Source organism: Mytilus galloprovincialis, chromosome 2, assembly GCF_965363235.1.
Source record: "Mytilus galloprovincialis chromosome 2, xbMytGall1.hap1.1, whole genome shotgun sequence".
Classification (NCBI taxonomy): domain Eukaryota; kingdom Metazoa; phylum Mollusca; class Bivalvia; order Mytilida; family Mytilidae; genus Mytilus; species Mytilus galloprovincialis.
In genome coordinates, this window is record NC_134839.1 from 30,228,384 (window position 1) to 30,254,817 (window position 26,434).

The 26,434-nt window shown below is 31.9% G+C and overlaps 1 protein-coding gene and 1 long non-coding RNA gene across 3 annotated transcripts; one reads left to right on the top strand and one right to left on the bottom strand.

Annotated features, from left to right (window-relative positions):
• Positions 1-2,852: 2,852 nt before the first annotated feature.
• On the bottom strand, positions 2,853-19,507 carry LOC143063339 (L-proline trans-4-hydroxylase-like). Of its 2 annotated transcripts, none has more exons than XM_076235439.1 (9): positions 19,446-19,507; positions 15,307-15,385; positions 14,661-14,742; positions 13,480-13,590; positions 11,596-11,687; positions 6,972-7,062; positions 5,450-5,579; positions 4,524-4,675; positions 2,853-3,516 (listed from the first exon to the last, which is right to left on the bottom strand). In XM_076235439.1, the coding sequence occupies exons 1-9, from the start codon at positions 19,450-19,452 to the stop codon at positions 3,388-3,390; spliced, it is 873 nt and encodes a 290-aa protein (XP_076091554.1). In that variant the 5' UTR covers positions 19,453-19,507; the 3' UTR covers positions 2,853-3,387. The 2 variants fall into 2 exon arrangements, with proteins under 2 accessions (XP_076091554.1, XP_076091553.1); XM_076235438.1 differs by lacking the exon at positions 19,446-19,507 and adding an exon at positions 16,467-16,524.
• A 3,513-nt stretch (positions 19,508-23,020) lies between these two features.
• On the top strand, positions 23,021-25,684 carry LOC143062201 (uncharacterized). The gene is made up of 3 exons (XR_012974602.1): positions 23,021-23,239; positions 24,012-24,622; positions 25,321-25,684. It is a non-coding gene; the product is annotated as an uncharacterized LOC143062201 (long non-coding RNA).
• The last annotated feature ends 750 nt before the right edge of the window (positions 25,685-26,434 follow it).

A 26,434-nucleotide genomic window follows, 5' to 3' on the forward strand; every position in this document is an offset into this window, starting at 1 on the left:
CCTAAGGCCACTAGTACTTTTAAGTCGTTTACGGTGCAGTGAATACAAAATTTAAAAAAATTCTCAAAAATTCATTTTCATCTGTATGTAAAATTATTTCATATTTTTCTACACCTGATTCATCCCTCAGTTTGGGAAAGTATGTTCAGTTGATACTGTATTTTTTGTCCAATCACACTGTTTAGATACATTTACCTAAGTAGGGTACACAAAAGAGCAACCTAAATTCTGGAATGCAAATACTACCGTGCCACCTTAACAGTTTCACAGTATTTCATAAGACCCGCTTTAATTTCGGAAACACATTTTGGCAATCTTATAAATAATTCCTTCCTAGAACATGTACATGAGCCGGCAATGTACCGTTCTTTGAACGGAATTTTGCGAAGCTTAGGTATTCATTATCAATAAGGTTAGTCCTCAGATTTCAGCTTATTTACCTGACGATATCAGGATATAGGTATTTAGTCGGATCTTAACATGTATTTGTGATTTGTTTATAAATAAAGGCAACAGTAGTATATCGCTAGTATTAATAAAGGTAAACAAACTATGTCGAAGTGTTCATGACTTAATTAAATCTTTGTTTGGGTAAGTTGATGCAAGCATACGATTTTTATTGCGTCTTACACTGTTAGAAGCAAATAATCTTTAACTACTTTAATAAAATACTGTGTCAAAACGAAAATTATGAGCTATGAAAGTCAAGTGGCTCGAGCATTTTTCTGAGTAAGTTTTAAAAAGTTTCAAAGAAATATATTTTACATTGCGTTAGCTTAAATTAGTCTTCACTATCTATAGATTACCAACTTTTGGTTATAATAATAATAAGGAAACTTTATTGAAGGTGGAGCACGAATGCACAGTCAATTAAACATATGTATGTGCCATTTGTATGCAAGAGTGACATTCCTTTGTATTATGCTTAGATTCGAATAAGTCAATGTGGGATTGTCTCCCTTTAACAGGTTCATTATTTTATAATTAAGTATCGGTTTCTGATTTAATTTTGGAATAATTACGAAATGTATCAATTCAATAGATTTCAAGTTTTGTTATTGGTCTATCAAAGACATTGCTGTACGAATATAGTTTATTAAATACCAAAAAAAGATCCGTTCATCATTCTTCAAAAAGACTATAAATGAAAGTGGAAATATTTATCTCCCTTTCATGATAGATTGATTGGAAAATTAACCAGAGTTATCTGGTATTAACCACAGGGAGTGACTAACAATCATTTTATAATTTAGCTTATCTAACGTTAAAACAATATTCCAAAATAAACGAATGTTACTTTATACAAATATAAGGACTTTGTTAGCTAAATCTACAAATTTTATTAGATATTATGATTTTGTTTTTTACAATAGATAAACATGCTAAATTTGCTGTCCAATGTCATGTCCATTGGAGCCATGAAGGACCTATGATATCATTGACAAACCATTTGTATTTGTTACGTGGGATTTCATGACTTTTCGTTTATCACTGAAACAATAAATATCGAAAACTTTAAAATTTCAAAAGGCTTTACAGTATTTAGTATCATTTATTTTTTTATGAGAACTTTTTCAAGATCAAAAGAATCTAATTAAATTGATGATATAAAATGAGTTACAAAACCATAACAACCATCGAAATATGTTTTTTTTTTTATATTTAAGAACTGTCTTAACCATTAACTGGTAACAAATATAAAATACTAACTTTCATAATTTTTTGCGTTGGTAAAAACAAATCGTCAAGATCATTAAGTATTATTTAAAGTCATATGAAACCTCAATTTAAAACGAATGATGTATATGTTTTTTATAACTAAATGAATAGCTTTCATAATAAAACCCATGTACATATACTTTTTTCGGAAGAACATTCTTTGTCCACATTTAGATAAAGTTGACTTTTTTAAATTGCTTGCTTCGAGGAAGCAATTCGCCGACAAATTTTCCGTATGCACAGTGACCTTAAAGTGGCCCGTCTCGTTAAACTCCGGTGATCGCAATACCCATGAATATGTCATTTAAATAAACTATTATTTGATTGTACATGCTATACACGTTTTCAATATCCATACTTCTTTGTTGATTGTTTACTATAAGGTGACAATCGGTAAACTTCGACTTCAAAACACGATAAATAATATGCCTCCATATTTTCACATCATAACGGACAGAGAGAAAAAAAATTGACGATTGAACGATATGTTTGTGTAAAAAATGATAAAATCGTGCACAGAAGACTTAGTTTACGATAAATACATGCATTGGTTCAAGAATTGAATAAACATTATTTTTCACCAGTCACTTTATTTCGTTAAATCTTCTTCTTTTCAATTCAATAAAAATACCAAGTTGGAGATGCACGGTACGGTTTTTGATCTCCGTTCTTCTTAGTTACAGATAATTAATAAATCAAATCGAAACCGATTTCATAAACACATATTACTGGCATTGATAGCATCGTAACCCGGAAGTTTTCTTTTATTGGTTTCATTGGACATTGAATTTCAAATCCAATGAATTTGAATGAATATTCTAAAGATAAAGATAATGAATTTCAAATCCACGTTTCAAACCTCGTATTTTAAATCTGGTATTTCCGATTTGACTTAAGAATGATCCTTTTGGACTTATGTAAAAAAGGAAAAAGGAAAGAAAAGATCTTGAAAAAACAATAATCACTAAATCATAAAAGTGAAAATGAATAAGATACATTAATAAAGTCTTACAAAGAGCGATAACTGTGGAAATTAAGCAGCGATAGCGAATTTATTATAATAGCCTACTGTTTCGAATGGGACAACACAATACGACTGTACGAGGACATAATACAGGATTAAAACAACCAACCTATTTGATAGGACCTTTATTAACTAATGACTCAAAATAACCACTAAAAACTGGTCGAGGACAAACAAAAAATCTATCATATTTACATCTACTGTAAACCGCTATATAAACATATTTCTCCATACAAACCTAAAATTGCAGTATGATAAAACGTTTAATAAATTAAAATACAAAATTCAAAACGGAAAATGTCTTTTCAAATACCAAAATCAAAAGCTCAAAAACATCAAACGAATGGAAAACAAGTGTCAAACTCCTGCCTTGGTACAGTCATTTCTCTTTGATATGGAAAACACCGTTTTGTGTTGATCGGCAATTTCCATGACCTTCTATAAATAAGTGTCTTAAATTCGTGTTGTGATAATACTAATAATAACATATACAAATGTAAATATTTCTGACTGATTTAGAGATTACAATTCAACAAATGTTCGATAAACTATGTATAACGGGGAGTCACTCTTGCGTACCATTCTGCAAGTTAACCAAAAGTAAAAATGTATTTATCTTTATTTTAATGTATATTTGTTTCTTCTTAATTTGTTCCATTTTGTCCAAACGATGTTAACTGACTCTTAAGTTTTGCAGCATTAGATAGGTCTATAAATTCCTTGCCAGTCATATCGGTTATGTTTGTACAGTTAAATAAATCTTCATTTGCTACCTAATAATATACGAAAATGTTGTACAATTAATTACATGTTATATAATTACTGACCAAGTGTGTTTAAAGGTGAATAAATGTATGAATTTGTCAAAAGTGGACGAGACCATACTATACACAAAAGAGGTGGGTGAATACTTAAATGTTCAAAACGATAACAAAAAAAAAATAAATAAATAAAAACAAAAAATAAAAAAACCATCAATGCAAAGCAAAAATAGTAAAATGAACTTTCCTCGCTTCTACTCATGTTTTAGTGCTCCAACAAGTTGCATGTCCTGCGTGCATAGTACAGCCGTTAATACATGTTAAAATTTATCAAGTGGTTATGGTCAAAATGACGTGAAGTTTTTGAGTCGTTAAAAGTTTGCGACATGCTAATTGAACACGACTGACTATTTTCTGAGTTTCCACTACTCTTAGGGATGACATCAGTTGAGGTTATTAGAACTATGATTGTTCAATGAGAGTCACTTAAATGGACAGCTGTGATAAAATTAGTTTACTGACATGGAAATGTCAAAGTCTTCAGCAGGATCTTTTTTTATCTTTTATATTTATCATAGGTTTACAGAAAGAACAACAAAATACAGTCAAACCTGCTTAAGAGACCATCTGTATTAAGTAAAACCTGAATTAAAATACCACTAATATAAGATTCCTCTGTAGTGCATTTCTAATGGATAGAAACTGCCATAAAAAAAAGAAAAGAAAAAGACCACCTGTCTTATGAGAAGACTATTTTGCTCTCCCATGAGTGGTCTCTTAGAACAGGTTTAGCTGTATATAAGAATAAGGCATTTTAACCAGACGTTATATTACAATATATTGCTCAGATGTAGACTATTGGTCATCATCACGAAGAATTGGTCACATTTAAAAACTACAATTAAGAGCTTACTAGTCTGTAACGAGCATACAGTATGTCTATGCATTCTAAAAGACAACGGGTATATATTTCTTTAAGAATCGACAGTTTTAGTATTAATAGATTGTTACATTATTACCTTGCTAATCGGAGAGTAAGGCGGGTGGTGGTGTTTCTTCGTTGGGCTGTTACTTGCCCTGTTGTAACATATTGGAAACCCAATGCGGCGTTTGTCACTTGTGTTAATTTCACTCATATGCAAGACATTGCAATGGAAGAAAACGGCATCACCTATAGACAGAGATTTTTTTTTAAATGACAAGACTATAAAACCATAATGCACTATCAAGTCGTGGTTAAACAGATGATAACAACATTTATGAAATTGTGTGCGTCCGTAGGGCTCTCGTGCATTTACTTTCATCAATAACACTCAAAACCAAAAATCAACTGACAAAAACTTGAATGAGTGGGGAGCTATATGAACAAAGTGGACCTGAAACAGCAAGATTTATCTAAATTCAACTGCGCAGAAGGTTATCTTAATGTTATATATTTTTTTTAATTTATACGGTAATCAGCTGTTGTGTATCCGAGTGTTCCTTTTTATTGAGGGAGTTGGAACCTTAGTTTTATTATAAGAAATTAACAATTTATCAACCGGTGAGTTAAAGTACAATAAGCGTATCGGTACCAAAGAACTCACTCCTGAGTTGATGATTCCCTGGGTACTAACAAACCCCCTGGGTACTAACAATCCCCCTGGGTACTAACAATCCCCCCGGGTTCTAACAATCCAACAATAGTAGTATCGATCAATTGCTAAGTAACGAATTTACCACTTCCTAAGCGCAAGTCTGAATATACCTTCATCAGTAACAATCAAACACAAAAATTTGAAAGTCCCTTTGGTATCTACCGTCCTTGTGTCCCACATGGTTTTTAAAATATCATCCACATATTACGTTTGTTACAAAAAAAGGCATCGATTGTGTTTTATAGAAATAGATAAGTTGTTTTTATTCTGCTTCTTTTACAAATTCTTATAATCACATAATGATTTACCCGGTTTCATTTCTACAACATCTAGTGGAAGTATCTTTTTTAAAAATTCCAATCTTTCATTCGAAGGAGAGAATTGTCCGTCATCTTTAGTGTGATCCAGTCGTCCACATTTGTGAGATCCACGGAGAAGCTGTAAATATATAGTATGACAAGTGTGTATATAAAATTGTTTTCTTCCTTCTGTGCTTTGTCATGCAGAAATGTAGTCAAATTGATTATTTCTGTCTGGCAGTTATATTTACAAGGGTCGGAGGTCTGTTTGATTGTGTTAAATGTATCAGTTATCACAATGACTAGACATTACAAAATATACCTCATAAAGAGAGAGTAACTAGCTCTTTGTACGTTTATGGAACTATTGCAACAACTTTCTGAAAAGTCCACCATTATTTCTTAGAATGTCATGTACCAAGTCAGGAAACAGACAGTTATTATCTAAAGTCCGTTTCTATGTTTGTTGTATTCAGTGTTTCTGTTGTTCCGTTATTTACCTCTTATAGTTACTGTGTTTACCTCGGTTTTAGTGTGTTACCCTGGTTTGTCTTTGCCTTGTCGAATAATGACTTTTGAACAGCGGTTTACTTCTATTGCCTTAATTGTTCAAGACAAAATTTATTAACCATTCCCTTCTTTTCCAGTAGGGTACAATTTTCATGTCGATGTACTTAGCAGAAACTTTCCCTTAATTGAATATGATCATGTATTACGTATGCCCAATGATGACAAGAACGCTAGATTAATCAAAGAACACGAAAACTATTTTGAAAACATGTGAAAAAAATAAGAAAAAATAACAATTATAGCCTTATATGCATGTTTCATAAGAATGCGTACTTTCAATTGGCTGACAAAATTGGACAGCCATTTAAAAATTATAATATAACTCGTTAGTTTACGGTTGTTTTAAAACTGCATTATAAGAATTGAATACTTTTGTAATTATAAACGGTTATGAAGGTGATAATCGTACTACTTTTTTTGTATGAAGCGTTTCCATCCCAAAGAAATTACAAAAAAGAGCATGTAATTCTTTACAAAAACAAATACTTAAGCTCTGCACAGTAGGTAAGACTAGAATTGTGTCAAATCATGACGATCATTTGGGGAAGCATTGTACTTAACAAGTGATAGAAAACTTCGTTTGAAACAAATTATCTACGGACACTTAAATACAAGAAGTTGTTACTAGTGTTTCTTTTCATACAGAAATTGGGACATTCTCTGTAAATAGTTATCAAAGGTACCAGGTATATACTTGTTAGAGAGGCATCTGCTGTATTGTCCCATTCTTACTGGGTGTATATTCATGAATGCGTTCAACATGATCCAAGTTTGATGTCGATCTAGTCATTTCATTCCTTTTGGAGTTATTGTGTTTTCCATGGTAAACATAATGATATCTTTGATGAGTTTTACTTCAATATTCTTTATCTGGATTGTGGAAATTCAGTAATAGATTGATTACTACTTGTATACAACCATCATATTAAACAAACCTCTCGTGAGGTTTCAAATGCCTTACCTGTAAGCATCCGTTTTCGACTGTACACTCATCGATTGCAACAAAGAATGTACCCATATCAGGATAAAGATTTCCATAATCATACCAATATCTGACATAAAATAATTAGAGGATAATAAAAATCGTAAATTGTGAATATTCTAGCGTATTCAGTTAAATAATGTCCTCTTTAGCACAGCATCGATTACCTTAATGCAAATCAAAATATTGTAAACATTGATCTTATGATACGTTTTTTGGTTGTTCCATGTATACATTCGATCTATAGATCCGAATCCTTGATGACGACTCCCGACAGATTCTACATGCGTGGAAACCTCAGACGAAATATACAGACTATATTCATTAATTTTTAAACTTGATCATTGATTATTTGTTTTATTAAAAGCTAGAATCAGGTTGTGCATCCTAAAAAAAAACCCGATCGTCTCGTTTTATTTGCATAAGTTTCGTCAATCATCTATTGCGTTTCTGCCTTTGATATTTGTAAGTATCTTAATTATACTGTATAGAGGGATAGAATGACAAATATAGACCAGCAGAATACACTTCCGGAGCTTTCGGAATCGCCCCTAGTTCTGATTTAAAGGGGTTCTGGTTGCTTTTTATTTTAGGTGTGTTTTTGTGTTTGTTTTTTATTTCCAATGTCTGTGTGATTTATGATAGTAAAAGAGGAACGAAAGATCCCAAAGAGACAGTCAAACTCATAAATCTAAAACAAACTGACAACGCCATGGCTAAAAATGAAAAGAACAAACAAACAACAGCACACACGACACAACATAGAAAACTAAAGAATAAACAACACGAACCCCACCAAAAAACTAGGGGTGATCTCAGGTGCTCCGGAAGGGTAAGCAGATCCTGCGCCAAATGTGGCACCCGTCGTGTTGCTTATGTAATAACAGTAACACTTTAGTCTATTCTTTGTCATGCCAACGTGTTTCTATTTCAAGTTCTAAGATTTTGGGTAAGTACATATGTTTTACACAGTTTAGGATCCTTATTATTGTCATATTAATCTTTTATGTCTGTTGGTAAAATTGTAATACTAGTACTTTTAAGTGCATTTGCCTGACTGATGGTTTATTGATTTGGTGATGTCTTAATCACTCAATATAAATTTTCAGTGTTTTTGCGAGTATGTTCTTCATTTGCGAGTATGGTCTTTAGAAACGACAATAGTCCGTCAAAAGGGGACGATAAATGGCTGACCCGTGTTAAGAGAGAGCCATATCTCTTACACGTAAAAGACATCCTTATAGATTTCTAAAACGAATCGGCTAATGCCGCTACAAGGCAGCACTCGCACCCGCAAAGTGGAAAGGGATTAATATAAGTTGCAATAACGTGTTAAGCAATCCAATATAAATTAAAAACCAATTGTTCAGAGAACAATTGAAGGTCTTTCCACTAGTAAAGATCTATTTTGATATTGAAATATGAAAAATCAGTTTAAAATGTTAGTTCCTATGGCTTTATGATGTATTAATATCAATTTAAAGCAAAGGTCAAAATCTAGAACGTCCTATTAACCTATGACCTTGACCTCAATTTCAAGGTCACAAACCAAGGATCTTAAATCAAAAGACCCTAGGTCTTTAATATGTTTGGTTCAAGAGTAATATCACTTTACGGGTAAACCTAAATATAAGATGGGCAAAAACTCCCATTTATTGTCTGCGCACCCTTTCACCCAAAATATACAAGTAAGGATATGTCGCAACTAACAATTTATGAAAAATTATTTGTCGATATGTCATATGGTATTTGAAAATCAGTGAAAATAAGCAAAAATCAAAATTTAGAACATGACCTTGACCTTTGACCTTGACCTCATTTTCATTTTTTTTGGACCAAGGACCTCAAATCTGAAGACCCTAGGTCTCTATCACTTATGGTTTAGCAGTTAGAAATGCATAATACTTATATCATTTACATAAGGGGAAATAACTCTCATATGGAGTCTCTGGAAAGCTTCGGTCCAAATGAATTGCATAATCCTGAAGATGTAACGAGCAATTTGGTAAAATAAATTTGTCGTAATCTTTTACGGTTGTGAAGGAGTAGTGGCCACAAGAAAAACAGTGTTTGGGGAGATAACTCTTACAACGTAAAGTATTTTGTTACACGGTTGAAAAATTTTAAAGCGTATAAACTATACGATATCATATTCCAAATATCTAAGCGACATCTTTTGAAACATCAACAATACGCAAGAAAAAATTTTGGCGGAAGAAAAAAAAAAAAATTAAAAACCAATTGTTCAGAGAACAATTGTAGGTCTTTCCACTAGAAAAGATCTTTTTTGATATTGAAATATTAAAAATCAGTTTAAAATGTTAGTTCCTATGGCTGTATGATGTATTTATATGAATTTAAAGCAAAGGTCAAAATCTAGAACGTCATATTAACCTATGACCTTGACCTCAATTTCAAGTTCACAAACCAAGGACCTTAAATCAAAAGACCCAAGGTCTTTAATATGTTTGGTTTATTAGTAATATCACTTTACGCGTAATTCTAAATGTAAGATGGGCAAAAACTCCTATTTATTGTCTGTGCACCCTTTCAATCAAAATATACAAGTAAGGACATGTCGCAATTGACAATTTATGAAAAATTATTTGTCGATATGTCATAAGGTATTTGAAAATAAATGAAAATAAGCCAAAATCAAAATTTAGAATATGACCTTGACCTTTGACCTTGACCTCATTTTTATTATTTTCGACCAAGGACCCCAAATCTAAAGACCCTATGTCTTTATCACTTATGGTTTACCATTTAGAAATGCATATCACTTAATTTAAGGGAAAAGTGGGAATAACTCTCATATGGAGTCTCCGTAAAGCTTCGGTCCAAATGAATATCCTAATCCTGAAGATGTAACGAGCAATTTGGTAAAATAAATTTGTCGTAATCTTTAACGGTTGCGAAGGAGTAGTGGCCACAAGAAAAACAGTGTTTGGGGAGATAACTCTTACAACGTAAAGTATTTTGTTACACAGTTGTAAATTTTTAAAGCGTATAAACTATACGATACCATATTCCAAATATCTAAGCAACATCTTTTGAAACATCAATAATACGCAAGAAAAAAAATTAGGCGGAAGAAAAAAAAAAAAAAATAATAATAATTAAAAACCAATTGTTCAGAGAACAATTGAAGGTCTTTCCACCAATAAGGATCTATTTTGATATGAAAATATTAAAATTCAGTTGAAAATGTCAGTTCCTATGGCTTAATGATGTATAAATATGAATTTTGAGCAAAGGTCAAAATCTAGAACGTCAAATTTACTGATGACCTTGACCTATATTTCAAGGTCATAAACCAGGGACCCCAAATAAAAAGACCCTAGGTCTGTAATATGTATAGGTAATGAGTTATATCACTTTACGTTTAATTCTTAATATAGGAGGGGCAAAAATTCCCATTTTATGTCTACACACCCTTTTAACCAAAATATATCAGTTACGACATGTCGCAACTAACAATTTAGTAAAAATAATTTGTCGGTATCTTATAAGGTTAATGAAAGTTAGTGAAAATAGGCCAAAATCAAAATTTAGAATATGACCTTGACCTTTGACCTTTACCTAATTTTCATTTTTTTGGACCAATGATCTCAAAACAAAAGACCCTAGGTCTCTATCACTTATGGTTTTCCAGTTTAAAATACATTTCAAAATTTCAAATACAAAAGGGGAACTAACTCTCATATGGAGTCTCTATACGGCTTCGGTCAAAATAAAACAGAACATCCTGAGGATGTAACAAGCAATTTGGTAAAATAAATTTGTCGTAATCTTTTATGGTTGCGAAGGAGTAGTGGCCACAAGAAAAACAGTGTTTGGGGAGATAACTCTTACAACGTAAAGTATTTGGTTACGCAGTGGTTAGTTTTAAAAGTGCATACGCTTTACGATATCATATTCCAAATATCTAAGCGACATCTTTTGAAACATCAATACTACGCAAGAAAAGAATTAGGCGGAAGAATAAAAAAAAAATAATAATAATAATCAGAAGAAATCCAATAGGTCTTTCCACGGAAAGGTGGAAAGACCTAATTAAAATGTTCAGTGTTTTTTTTTTTCAGTAGTAACAAAACGGATGCCGCATTTGAAGCCGGATTTGTTTTTCTCTCCGGAACACATGATGTCTACTCCGACTTTTTTGGGGGCTTGTGTTTATTTTAGTTTTCTTTTTGATGTTTTGAATATTATTGTTTGTCTTCTGTTCGGTTTTTTTTGTTTTAAGCCTTGGCATTGGTAGTTTGTTTTTTACTTGTGGTAGTTTGTTTTTTACTTGTGGTAGTTTGTTTTGAACTTGTGAGTGAATATACCGTTGGTATCTTTCCCCTCTCTGTTATTCATGTGTAATTTGTAAATGAATATATAAATAATGGTCAATAGGAGCCACGATTTAAAGGTATTTCAAATTCCTTTTTATGACATCTATAAGATATGTGTGCTCTAGTTTTATTATTTACGAATGGTCTCTGCAACGATACCCTCAATAAAATTTAACTGCATACAGTGGGGCAAACTGAGTGCAGTCATAATGAATTTCATATTCAGAATAACAATTCATTCACTGCTTGCTTATTTCACTTACCCATAGTCCTGATGCCAGCGAAAACCTGCTCCATTCTTTGGCCACTTCATGGTGAACTTCGAATGGTATAAGTACACTTCTCCACCGAGACACTAAAAGAAAAACAAATCTATTGTTATATCGACGCAGATAATTTATTCAAAATTTAATGATCTTTAGTAACACAAATTTATAACAATGAAAGCTGTCATAATGATGTTTTCATTGACGCAGACATCTGCTATTGTAAAAATAAGGAGATGTGGTACAATGGCCAATGAGACAACTGTCCACCAAAGTTCAACTGAAGTGGTCTAGTTATTTATAAGCAACTGTGTAGCCTTCAACAACGCATACTGTGTGGTCGTAAATATAACCGACATATCAAACAACTCAGTTGCGAAAATTAGAAGCCTTTGTTATAACAAAACAATTAGACATGCAAGACATGAACCAACAACAAATACTGAACTACAGGCTACTGAATAACATGTGGCGGGGTTTAAATTGTTTGCTGGCGCCAAACCCTTCCCATAATATTTAGGAGATAACTGTATTGTATTTTAATCTCCGACGGCATCAATTGGGGATTTGATGGTCGCAAATTAAGTTTACTGGCGACTCGTTAGCGGAGACAGTAAACGGGTATTTGCGACCATCAAATCCCCAATTGATGCCGTCGGAGCTTAAAATACAATATTGTTATCTCCATTCTAATGAAACTGACAGAAGTTAAAACAGGTATTTAAAATCTGGCATATGCAGTCTGCGCTTGCGCGTACATCCAGTACTGTAAATAAGTGACGTTATCCAATCAAAATGAAAATTACAAACGTTGTTGCATTAGAATGGACAGTGGTGTAAAAGCACAACATAATAACAAATTATATAAATCAGTTGAAAAAGGCGTACTTGGACCTATAATGGTATACTCCTTTTATAAATTGTGACTTGAATGAAGAGTTGTCTCATTGGCATGAACATCTTCTTATATCTATAAATATAACTTTCCCAAAGGATATTATTCCTTCACATTCTGTGCCTACTAAATGTATCTGGTTTAGTGGAAACTTTCCGCAAATTCCCAGTAACTGAAAGTGGACTGTACAGGTGCCATATCCATATTTTAAATATGTCACCAGTTTGATGATTGTCCAGTTTTATCATTTTATAAAATAGTATATCATAAGTACGATCGTCCAAACAGCAAGCTATAAAGGGTCTCAAATATAAATAGTATAAAACCATTCAAACGGGAAAATCCAACGGTCTTATTTGTTCATTAAAAATTTTCAACAAAACTTTCTTGTAGTATAAGGTATAGAATAAATGTTGTCATTCGTCTCTGTATTTACAAAAGAGGGACGAAAGATACAAAAGGGACAGTCAAACTCATAAATCTAAAACAACTGACAACTTGTCTCCACATTGAGAATCTGAAACTTAAACTCCGAAACTGTTGTGATCACGTTGTTATCATTAACCACTATTGTACTAAGAAAGGCGTCGACATAATTGCTGTTCATGAGTTAGGAAAATATTAATCACTTGCGGTACGCTTTGATTCATACTTTGTTTTATGTTTTGTGTATGTCGGCCTGTCAGCGTATATTTGTTTCGCCTAACAGAAGTTCCAATGGAAACTTTGTTATAAATATTGTCATAATATCTATTCCTGTTGGAACAAATATTCTATCTTAATGATATATCTAAAGGTATAGTTCTCTAAATGTAAAATACCTCTAAAATACAAATGTTGTGGTCGAATTTTCTTCAAATCTTTATTCGTTTCTAGTGTTTTCTTTTAAATGATAAGATTATTAGTTTGATATGTAGCGGACGATTAAAAACAAATGTGATCATATCATTTTTCAACATATACCATTTGAACAGATCACATCCTACCTTTTCAACCAGATTTACAACTTTTTCACATCTTGCCATCATACCGCTTACGTCATTTCCAGCTTGGTTCCAAGCTATCATAGATGACACGTGACCATCTTTGTCGGGAATCTGATTGCATGAAGAGGATGTCATATCAGATATAATTTTATAATAAAAATTGTATTTCAAATTTTCCAACAAATGCATTTGTGTACATTATGTTTATATATGACCATTGGAAGGTTGTTTTGATCAAGTTACAATGTGAAGTTTCAAAAGTGCTTAAAGATTGACGACTTGTTTAATTTAAGGATGGAGAGATTGTCATTAATCTGACATATTCTTTCGACCATTGCTACTCGTTATACTAATGCTTTTCTACCTCAAGAATAGATTACCTTAGCTGTATTTGGCAAAGCTTTTAGGAATTTTTGTTCTCAACATTTTTGGATTCGAGCGTCACTGATGAGTCTTTTGTAGACGAAACGAGTGTCTGGCGTAAAAACTAGAATTTAATCCTGGTATCTATGATGAGTTTATTTAGCTGGGAAATGTATTCAAATAGTGTAAGAATTAGTTTGTTGGAATACTGTTAATCTGTTTTGCAATTGGTTGTTGATTAACAAACTTTTATAAGATATAGTATATGTCATATTTAGGTATAAGAAACCACCCAAAAAGTTGAGATCATAAATAGAATAACACAACCTCATACCCTACAGAGGAATCTGTGCAATATTTGGGGAAGTCTACCAATCCGTTTTTGATAAGTTGCTGATTAACAATTTATTAGCAGAAATGAGTTAGTCTATATTTTGGCATGTTAAATTCAGATTCTAGTTATAAGAACCAATTATTTGATCATGAATATGTGTGACAAATAGGTCAATTGAGGTTTAGAATCTTTTATAGTGCATGTATAAAGGTGTTCTCTTTCTGCTAAATCATGCCATAAAGGCGAATACAATTCTAGAAAGTGGTTAATTTCAAAATTACATTTATGAGAGTGTTTTGTGTTGCTAGATCAATTTCGATTGTAATGTCAAACAAGTAGGGGGAAACTCAGTCATGGACCCGCGATATCACGGGTGTGTTCTACTTTACTCTAAATATTTCAAAGTATTTGCAATAATAATGTAGACAGTACACAAAATAAACAGTATATTTTTTTCAAATTGATCAGATTTGTGTACACGTACGTCACACTTATACTTAAGCATCTGATCATTGCTCTGTATCATTTCCTTTACTCTACTTATCACTTCAGGCTCAAATAATTTCCTGCAAAATACAACGATTGATTATATTTTTGTTGCATTTTAGTCATAAACTTGAAATATGTAAAATCATGTATGTGTTGCATTTGTTTGCACCTGTCATAAGTCAGTGCAGTGCATGGTTGTCAATAGTTGACATGGTACATCAGAAGTTCTCATTTTTTCGTTTTTATATATGATAGACCGTTGTTTTTCCTGTTTTACACTAGTCATTTTGGGGTCCTTTATAGCTTGATATTCGGTGTGAGCCAAGGCTCTGTGTTAAATGCCGTACTTTGACCTATTATTGTTAACTTTTAACATATTGTGAATTCGGAAAAGATATGTCTTATTGGCACTCATACCACACTTCTTATTTATAAATAATTATGATGTGTTAGATAAGCGAAAGAAGAGAGTGTACCCGTAAAAATGCAAATAATGCTCAACGACAAAAAACGTTATAACCGAAGAAGTAACCCACTTGGTGAATTTAACCATTCATGTTCTTTTTTCAATTTTCGGTAGCACGACATTGGCAATTCCAACTAACATTTTGGTTTGTTTAGTTTAAAATATATATAAGTACCTGACTAATATATATCCATATTCATCAAACTTCTGCTTTATTTCATCATTAATCTCAAACGATGCATTATATTCGTATTCTGAAATAATAAAAGGAATGAAATAAATGTACAAAGTAAAATCACAAAAATACTGAACTCCGAGGAAAATTCAAAACGGCACGTCCCTAATCAAATGTCAAAATTCAATGATAAAACACATCAAACGAATGAACAACAATTATCATTACCCTGACTTGGTACAAGCATTTCCAAATGTAGAAAATAGTGAATTTAACCTGTTTCTATAGCGATAGACTTTCTACTTGTATGACAGTCGCATCAAATTCTATTATATTTACAACAAGGTAGTCTAGTTGTTAAATAAACAATGTATATAACAAAAACAGAGGAAAGAAGACACAATTGAATATTTGAAATAATTTGAAGAAATGTTAATCGGATGATGTTTAATACAAAAGCACTATTCGAAAAAGAGCCAGTGAAACGTGCTGTTTCGACTTTTTGGTTAATTAATTATAATTTGTATATAAATTAATTGAAAGAAGTGTTACCTATGGGTAAGTCAACACAAAAGATGCAAATAAAGACAAAGAAAACCTGAGAATATCGCATGAACTTGAGGAGAAGCGATACATGGTTCGTCGACAGCTATGGAAATTATGGAGGTCAATCTGTAATAGGACATGATCAGAAAGATGTAAGACTTCGAAAAGATGTCGATTGTAAGCGGAGACAAAGTCATATCATAAACGCATCCCAGTTAATGAAGCCTGCTTGATATCAACATCCAAAAGCGTTATGTTAAAATTGAGATATGTATACACTCATCGATGGAGCAGACGATATGTTACTGACGAGAAAAGGGAAGTTGACTATTGTAAAATTAAAATCATAAGCATTGCACTTCTCGTAAATTTAAGTTTGAAATCTCCTATATGTGTTAATAGTGAGGGAGAAAAGAGGTCGAGATGTAGGTAAAGCATCTAGTTTTGATAGATACCTTCATTTCAAGTTCACTGTGTTTTATAAGACGCAAGCACGCAGTGTAATGTAGGTTTTTGACTGAAAGGTTATGATCAAGATATTTTAAAAAATACTGAAATTTGCAAAAAGGTATGCATGCATTCATATGAGTACGTATTAGTTTCGTTCAATTTACCACATCCGGAGAGGTCTATCATTTCTTTTGCATTTTAGACATATTCAATAAAGTTTCATCTGCTGGTCCCAAGCTGAAATGCACACTTTATAAATTAATATTGTTTGTATTTGACAAAACCATTAGGACTTTTGGTCCTCTTCAACTTTGTACTTTATTTGGCTTTTTTTTTAACTTTTTTGGATTCGAGCGTCACTGATGAGTCTTTTGTAGACAAAACGCGCGTCTGACGTAAGAACAAAATTTAATTCTGGTATCTATGATGATGTGTATTGATATTACATACTTCATTAATGTTTGTAAACATGTTGCAATGATTTATTTTGATTTATGAGGTTGACGAAATTTCTAATGACTATCAACTTTGTGATGCTGGTTTTTATTATATTGGTTGCAATGATTTACATAGATTTCTCAGTGAAATAAAAACAAATAATTTTACATTTGAAATAAATGTAAATATTTCACTCCTCTAACGTCATACAACAGTAAGCGTTATCAAGACGTCGATAACGTCGGATCAAAACAAATTGTGAATGCGTACACAAAGATAAAGTTCCTATCATTTTCTTCTTTAATTTCATAAAAAAAATGTAATAAAAAGAATAATTAATCAAGGAATTTAAATAGAGAATATTATTAAACTCGTGACCGAACAACACGGATAATTAACTCATGCGCTACGCGCATTCGTGAATGAATATGTTGCTCGGCCACTCGTTGCATAGTTTTCTCTATTTGAATTATATAATAATAATTATAATAAATGCTTTATTTAAAGAAATTAAAGTCAGCTAGTGCACTACTAATCTCCCTGATGCCCTCTGAATAATTCAAAATGTTACGTTAATATAACGTATACATTTACATGCATATCTTATATTAATACATTAACATGCATACATATAAACAGCTTTCTATGCAAAACAAATGGCGAAAAACATACAAAATTGTTTAATGAACACATTCTATTAATGATATATAATAGCCAAATATATGGATTTTTTAAAGTTAGATAAATTTCATCTGATAATTACATTTTTAATTTAGAAACAAGAAATTATAATAGCTTTGTTTGAACTGTTCTGTCGTTTCTATATTTTCTATTTCTACAGAAATAATGTTCCAAAGAGGTGTACTGGAATATTGAAATGTTGTGTTTATAAAATTTACTCTTGGATGTGTAATGAAAATACAATTATTGTCCGATTAACGTCTTGCATTAACATTTTGGTTATTGTTCAATAATTGACAAAGATAATCGGGTGCAATACTATTTACACACTTATACATCAATACTCATTTGTGATATGTGATTCTTTTTTTTTTTAATTTTACCATCCAAATTGTTTAAATAAAGTTTTTGACGGTGTGTCATATGATATGTTCAGATTTATTCCGACTGCCTTTTTTTTGCAATTTTAACATTTGTTTCCATATTTAGATTACATGTTTCTGTTTACATTTTACAACAATACTCAAAAAGCGAAAGTACATAATAATTATAAAATAATTATACACATTTTTGTGGAATATAATGCTTCAATCGATTAGTTATTCTATAATTCACCCTATTTGTACAGGCTCTTGGGTTATATCTCTACTTGAAACAGTTATCAAAGTTACCAGGATTATAATTTAGTACGCCAGACGCGCGTTTCGTCTACACAAGACTCATCAGTGACGCTCATATCAAAATAGTTATAAAGCCAAACAAGTACAAAGTTGAAGATCATTGAGGATCAAAAATTCTTAAAAGTTGTTCCAAATACGGATGAAAAGTTGTCATTTTTGGTACAAACGCTCGTTTTCTGTATTTCGTCCTTAAATTAAGAAAGAGATTACATTATATTAATACAGACAGACCAGTTACTCTGGTAGTAAATGAGGCCATACATTTGGATAGCGGTGACCCGAATTTCGTTATGACACACATTCATTAATGTGCATGTATTTGCATAAAATTCCTGGTAGCATGGATCCTTACAAATAACTGTGTGGTTTGAATTCACAGAAGTTGGTTTAGTTTCATCGTACTGTACCTTACTATACTTTACGTATGTATACATGCGGTGTGGAGGTATGTTTGTTTGTTCTAATATGACAAATAATGTTTCATCTGCAAATACATGGATTTTTTAAAGTTGGATAAATTTCATCTGATAATTACAGTTTAGAAACAAGAAATTATAATAGCTTTGTTTGAACTGTTCGAAGTGTATTGTAATATTGAAATGTTGTGTTCATAAAATTTACTCTCGGACGTGTAATGAAAATGACAATTATTGTCCGATTAACGTCTTGCATTAACATTTTGATTATTGTTAAATAATTGACAAAGATAATCGGGTGCAGTACTATTTACACACTTATACATCAATACTCATTTGTGATATGTGATTCTTTTTTTTAATTTTACCATCCTAATTGTTTGAATAAAGTTTATGCTATGTTCAGATTTATATTTTACAACAATACTCAAAACGAGAAAGTACATAATAATTATAAAATAATCATACACCTTTTTTGTGAAATATAATGCTTCAATCGATTAGTTATTCTATAATTCACCCAATTTGTACAGGCTCTTTGGTTATATCTTTACTTGAAATAGTTATCAAAGGTATCAGGATTATAATTTAGTACGCCAGACGCGCGTTTCGTCTACACAAGACTCATCAGTGACGCTCATATCAAAATAGTTATAAAGCCAAACAAGTACAAAGTTGAAGAACATTGAGGATCAAAAATTCTTTAAGCTGTTCCAAATACGGCTGAAAAGTTGTCATTTTTGGTACAAATAGATAAATGATGTACACCCCCAATCATTTTGCATATTGATATATACTCATAAAAATACAATATATTACGGAACACACAAACATCATTTGTATCATCGAATGTTTACGTGGTTTAAACATTAGAATGAAACTCTTTAAACTGAAAATTTTGTTAAAAAGTTGAAATATTACAACTTACCATTCATATCCGCCTATTTATCTAAATCGATGTAATACTAAGTGTATTATTTGATAACCATTGATTTAAAGGTTATGTCACATTTTAGTACTTGTTTTATTATTGTTAGATAAAGCTGAAGGTAGGGTAAAAGCCTTGACGAAAGGTGAAACAAACTAAAATTATTTCTAGTTATATATAGTTCAAAGTTATTGTACCTATTATCCAAATATCTAAATGCGGTTGTACCTGTCTTCATCTTAAACATATTCAAATTTGAATTTATAGACATAAGAAATTATTAAACTTCATAAAGCAAAATAGATAATAGCAATTTTAAAACACGAATGAAGTATTTAATATCGATATTCATTTTTAGAGTTTTTCGTTCTTTTTTTTTTTTTTGTACATTTATTTGGCCTTTAATTTTCTCGTTTGAATTGTGACACACTTGTTATTTGGGGGTCTATATCTAACTATGCTTTTTGGGCTTTGATCATTTTGGAAGGCCGTACGTTAATCTATAGCTGTTAATTTCTGTGCTATTTGGTCTTTTGTGGATAGTTGTCTCATTGGAAATCGTACCATATCTTTTTTTTTATATAAGTTTATATCTTTATTGATAAAGGAAAGTGTCCGATTAACACCATCTGAATATAAATATCTGTTAACTGTCTACTGTTAGTTTCGTATGTTTTAAAGCCAATCCTCTGGATTTACTAAGAATTTTTATCGGCTCTGGTAAAATTTATGAGTAAGAAAATATCACATGTGACTGACAATGACTAGGCAATTTTATTGGCCCTTTTAAAACACAGTGTAGTGAGACTGTCTGCTATATTTTTCGGATTTATATCTGATCTAGTCATGTTTCTTTGATTTTAGATACCATACAAAAGTGAACACCAGTAATTTTTGTTTTCGTTTATATATGAACAAAAACGATGTTCTTTTTAGTGAGGATAATGTTTCAGTTCCGAAATAGTTTAATTCGCCGTGTCCGATTTCATTCAATGTTAAAAACAAATTTTAAAAATCACTTGATAACTACAAAATTATATGCATTAATGAGACAAAACAACATCTTCTTTATCAAAATATCAACTTTAGGACAATGTCGCCTTGTCCTTTTCTCCGGTCTTAGGACGCCTTTTTGGATTATTAATTTTGATATAATGTCTGTAATAAAAAAACTACGCTGATGCATAGAAAAAGGTAAAAACACAAAAGTACTAAACTTCATTAAAATTCAAAACAGAAAGTCACTAATCAAATGACACAATCAAAAGATCAAACGAATGAGTAACAACTGTCATTTTCCTGACTTGGTACAGGCATTTTATTGTGTAGAAAATGGTGGATTAAGCCGGGTTTTATAGCTTGCTAAAACTGTTTTTTTCTAACAGTCGCATCAAATTACATTATATTCACAACGAATATTGAAGGATACAGTCCAGTCATAAAATACGGTCAGTTAAAAGAACAACAAATTTTGAAGTAAGAGAAAATCTTAATATCTCAGAAACCGGGTTGATAATCGTCTTTGTGATTTTTCATGTTCGTTGAAGTTTTACTAGTATTGTCTGGTTTTCGGTATGGATATGTCTTTTCTTTCTCGTTTCTTTTATATTTTTACGGTTCCCAGTTTAGGGAAAGTAATATCCTCTGGTAACGTAAGATCTATCGGTTAAATAGCAAACGCTTTCGATGTAAGAAAATTCCTGATTCAGAATTAATAAGGTCTCATGCTACATGAATCGTCTGTTGAATTCATTGTAGATCTGGTGCTTCTGGTTATTAGTCAGATTATTGATTGACAAGGTCTAGTTTACGTTGAATAGGATCTGAAGTTTTGTCATGAAGATTGTTTCGATCCTAACTGTCATACTGTCAAATATGGCCTTGGTTAATTCAAATTCTGTGTCTTTTTGTGTTTTGAAACGAACTTTACGGTAATCTTTAGCAAAATGTTTCCACGCATAGTTATCTGCTCCAACGCAAACTCTTGCTATCTTGTTCAAATTCGGTCTCCATCTCGGTTTGACTATATAAGGCTTGTTCTCGCCCTTTACCGACTTTGATTTAGTGGACTTCGCATGGCTTCTCTTTGAACAAGGCATCTGATTTAACGTCAATGTCCCCATTGAACTTGGCTCTGTACTAAAAATTTAACAAAGCTCCACTTTTACAAGAAAATATTGAAAAAATACCGAGCTCCAATTAAGGAATGACTGTAATTTTTTTTTCGGTCTATGAAGAAATAACATAAAAGAAATGTGGTGCACACTGAATAATTTGCGTAGCGGGTTATTTTAAAGTGTGCAACACATTTTGTATGTTATTTCGAATAGACAGGGAAAATATTACATTCATTCCTTATGATTTAATTCTCAATTCCATTTTAAACCGGAGTAAATCATGAAAAAAACGTTGATGACGTCGCGGTCACATGACAAAATTATGTCTATGAGCTGATAAACAATACAGCATCAGCCAATCAGAAGACGCGTTACATCCAAAATTAAATTATTGTTGATTAATAAAGTGTAGGTCCACAAAATCAAATGTTCGACTATATCAACGACTGAAACTAATGAAAAACAATGCTCAAACTTCTAACATGGTATACATATATATTTCGAAGTAAATGCAATATTTTTCAGTCGGACGGGAAAATATCAAGGAGGCCATATGTGGACTTTTATATACGAGCATCAGTCAATTTTTAGACAGTCTTCAGATTTTAAGTTCATTGTCAATACATAATAACACTATCAAAGTTTTGTTTAAGTTTTCATAAAAAAAAGTCAAAAAGGACTTTTTTGTGTTTTGATGACGAACAAGCAGCTTCAGTAGGCTTTGTTTTACAAACTTGTAAAATAAGATAGACAGACCTATAGTTTCCTAGGATTTTGCAACCATAGATCGTTTTATTTAACACATTGGATGCAATAGTTTTAGTCTGGGAATGATAAAAGACAAGTATATTTAGATCTACGAGTTCGTTAATATTTCAGAGATAACATATTTTAAGACAACTCGTTCAAAACCGGCTTGAATTCTGGTGCTGTTAGGTTTTTCGGCTCAAAGGGTGGCATTGTCGTTGACGAATTAGAAATAAAATCTTAACATTGCTCTAAACATGTGAAGTGATTACCAGTTCTTATAGCGTTGTTTCTAAATATTGCTGTCAAATATGAATGAAAGACTATAAATATTATTCTTCTTATATACTAGGTAATGAATACAAGTACATTGCATAAAAAGTAAAATTACGAAAACACCGAACTCCGAGGAAAATTCAAAACAGAAAGTCCCTATTCAAATGGCAAATATAAAAGCTCAAACACACCAAACAAATGAATAACAACTGTCATATTCCTGACTTGATTTGATGGGTTGTTGTCTGTTTGACACATTCCCAGTTTCCATTTTCAAGCTTTTCCAAATGTTTCTGATGAATATATTTTAAAATTTAAGTAGGATTTGAATATCGACAAAAAAAAACTTTTTTATCGTAGGGCTAAGGAAGTAATTCCTGTGTTGATGCATTTTGATTATCTTTGACCTCGTTATCACATTTACCTCGTTATTTGCTTAAACAACTATATATAAAGTCAAATATTCAAAATATTCAACAGAAACAGGGCTTGAAATGTGCAGAATGAGTTTTCTTTGGCTAATGTATTCAGTAACCGTCTTTAATTATGCATTTTCGCTTCTACTGGATAATACAGAAAGCATATATGTTTCTAAGAGTGAATTCAATGCACTTAAATCAGAAGTAAGTGCACTACGGGCAGACCTGACTAAAGGTAAGATGATTAAAGGTTATAACAACGCATACGTATTATCAAATTTATTGCATCTAAAAGGACAAAAACTATGAAAATTATCGGTTTAAAATAGGGATGTGTTATGAGTGCTAATGACACAAATATCAATCTGATCCAAACGTGGATTAAGACAAAAAAATCCAAAATTAAGGCAACAATGAGCAAAAACAATACCGTTTGCTAGAGAATACCCTTGTTTCAATAATAACAAAACGGAAAACGCCAACGGTCTATTTATGACAAAACAATAAACGAAAAACTTATTTAAAAGACTTGGCATTTTCGAGACTTGGGACTGATACATGAGTCGGACATTTCAATTGTTCTTCGTCGTCCAAAGAAGAGCTTTTAACAAATATCAATTAATCAATCCAGACAATAATAAGGCTCAAATACTAACTGCTTTTCATCAGTTGTCTTAAAAAACAGTACACCAAATTCATTCATATATCGACGGTTCTGAAACACAAAATCACCTACTATAATAATGTCTTTGATTTGTTTCCTTTCGAAAGGAATACAGAACATGGCTATTCATTGTGAAGCAAAACGAGTTTGGATTGGAATACCGCTATCTGCTGCACTTTTTTCGAAGAGACACCAATATTGTAGGCAACGTCAATGCAGTTTTAAGATGTCTTATAACCACTGTTACATGATTTGTTCAAATATACAATGCAACGTTTAATAATTCCAAAAAATGGTTTGTTACGGTAACCCTTACATTTTACAAATATCATGTATCTTTCAGAAAAGACGATAATAACTTTTGTTGCGGAGTTAACAAATAGTATTGTTAACCCAGGAAATAATGTCCATATTGTTTTTGATCACTCGATTATGAACATTGGGAACAATTATAATTCACGACATGGAGTATTTGTTGCACCTATACCAGGGGTATATCATTTTGCAGTAGAAATAACAGCCCCTCCTCAGTCCACTACCAGCCATAGCCTTCATGTTCGCATAATGAAAAAAAATGAGGCAGTGGCCATTACGTTTGTGGATTCAAATACCAATCAGTATCTCAGACGAACGGCCTCTATCATTCTTCAACTGAACACAGGGGATGATGTGTGGTGCCAGACGGAATATATCGGGGGTTCAAATACTATTATTGGTGGAAATACATATTCAATGTTCTCAGGATTTCTTATTCAGGCTGTGTGATTTCGCTCGATCTAGCAGTGCGTGAACTGGTGACAAAATATTATCGCCCCTGTAAACAGTGGGCTCTTCTGACTAGAGGTAATCGATAAAGAATAGCGGAAAATGGTGTACATTGTTTACGAGCTTGAAATGAGCTAACACAGACGAACTGAGACGTGTCAACGTAATGTGAATATGATAATGCACCAGGTAATTTATTAATTGTTAAGTTTATCACATCATCGTATCTTCATATGATAGGTAAATAAGTGAATTTTCGATTTTGAGTGTCGTCAGGGTTCAAACCTGGAATCATGCCAACCTTTCATTATTTTTTTTTAATACTAACCTATAGTCGGAAAATCTTGATTTTCTCCCAATTTGTAAAGTTAATTATGCTGCTTGACATATATTTTTTTTGGGAAAAAAAATTGATATGCAGTCAAATGTGGCAGTTTTGAATATTTGTTGCTATGTGAAATAAAGGGAAGTAAATTAAAGTAAAAGAAGGCGCGCTTTTTCAAATAGTAAACAATTTAATTCAGATGCATAGTATTTTGTCAAATGATAAAGATTATCGTAGAAACTTGCTAGAAATTGACCTAATTTATAAAAGATATACAACGTGACATACTGAAATCTGAAAAGGGGTAAAACCACCATACCTTGAACAAATTCAGTTAAAAAAAAAGGGGGGGTAAAATGCTACGAAATTTAGATTTTATATATTTTTTGTCGACAGCCAAAAGATGATTTGATATGTAACTAACTACTTTTTCAATTTCATTGTAAAGTAAAATTGGCTTTTTTTGGGGTCTCTGTTTATTGTGGTCTGATGTTTTCAGGTTCTCTTTGGATTGCCAAATAATATTATAATCATCTAATTGAATGTTCAAATTATTTTGCAGCGATGGTGTGTATGGAAGGAAGACTGTCATAAAACCCAACAGATCCGGATGGCCCTTTAAATAATTGCTTAACATCAATAGCGATGTAAGATTCGAGTGTTTGATTTAGCACAAGTTTAGCCAGGTTTTCCTTGTAATTGTGGCAGAGAAACCACTAGACAGTGTCATGCATTGAAAGGATATCAAACGGATATTTCATGGAATGATTCTCATACATATAAAATCATATGCATAGGAATGTGGAGCTAGTGTCTTTCATGCAGCAATTTTTAATTTCCAATATAAACTCTGAAAAGACAAGAGCATAGAAATGTATACCAATGAGAAACATTCTTTGTGAATAAAATCATTCCAAAACTTAAATGTGTCATTAGTGTTGCATTATTTATCAGTAGAGATAATCAGATTCCAGTAAGATTGTCCAACTGATGGTTTTTGTTTGTAATCATTTTTGTAAATCTTAGTTGTTTTGACAATCCGGGCTGTGCATGTTGCCCGGCTGCCCCTTTCAGTGTGAGACAATATTTTGTTTATGATAAACAAAATCACTGATTCAAGACTGGAGCGGACCCCTTTTAGGCAGGGGGAAGATTTTTTTTTACAGAGTCAAACATTTTTCCTAATAATAATACATTGAGATTTAATATATACTTTGTTATATGTAGTGTGTATATTAAAGTATTGCCAACAAAATTCATCAAATTTGGGATCATAATACTGTTTAAGAAAAAGCCCCTGTACATCATAAAAGTTCATAATCTTCTGTAACACACGTGCATGGTTAATTCGGATCACATATTTTCTATTCCGATGTTATAAGAATTCGAAGGTTCATATCATTTACAATATCATTCAAAAAATTTCTGGGATTTTTTTTTACTATCAACGTTGAACCTCGAGGTTACATTGTAGTAAAAAAATAATCCAATAAAAACGTTGAATGTAAATGATATGCACCTTTAAATCCTATATTGTAGGACTCGTGTTGTTCAAACATAATGTGTTGATCAATTATGTTATGATGATTTTGATAAACTTCACATTAGGTAATCTTTCACGTATATTGATTACATTATATCGAGTTGTCCCAACGATATACTTGTCGGTGTGCTCG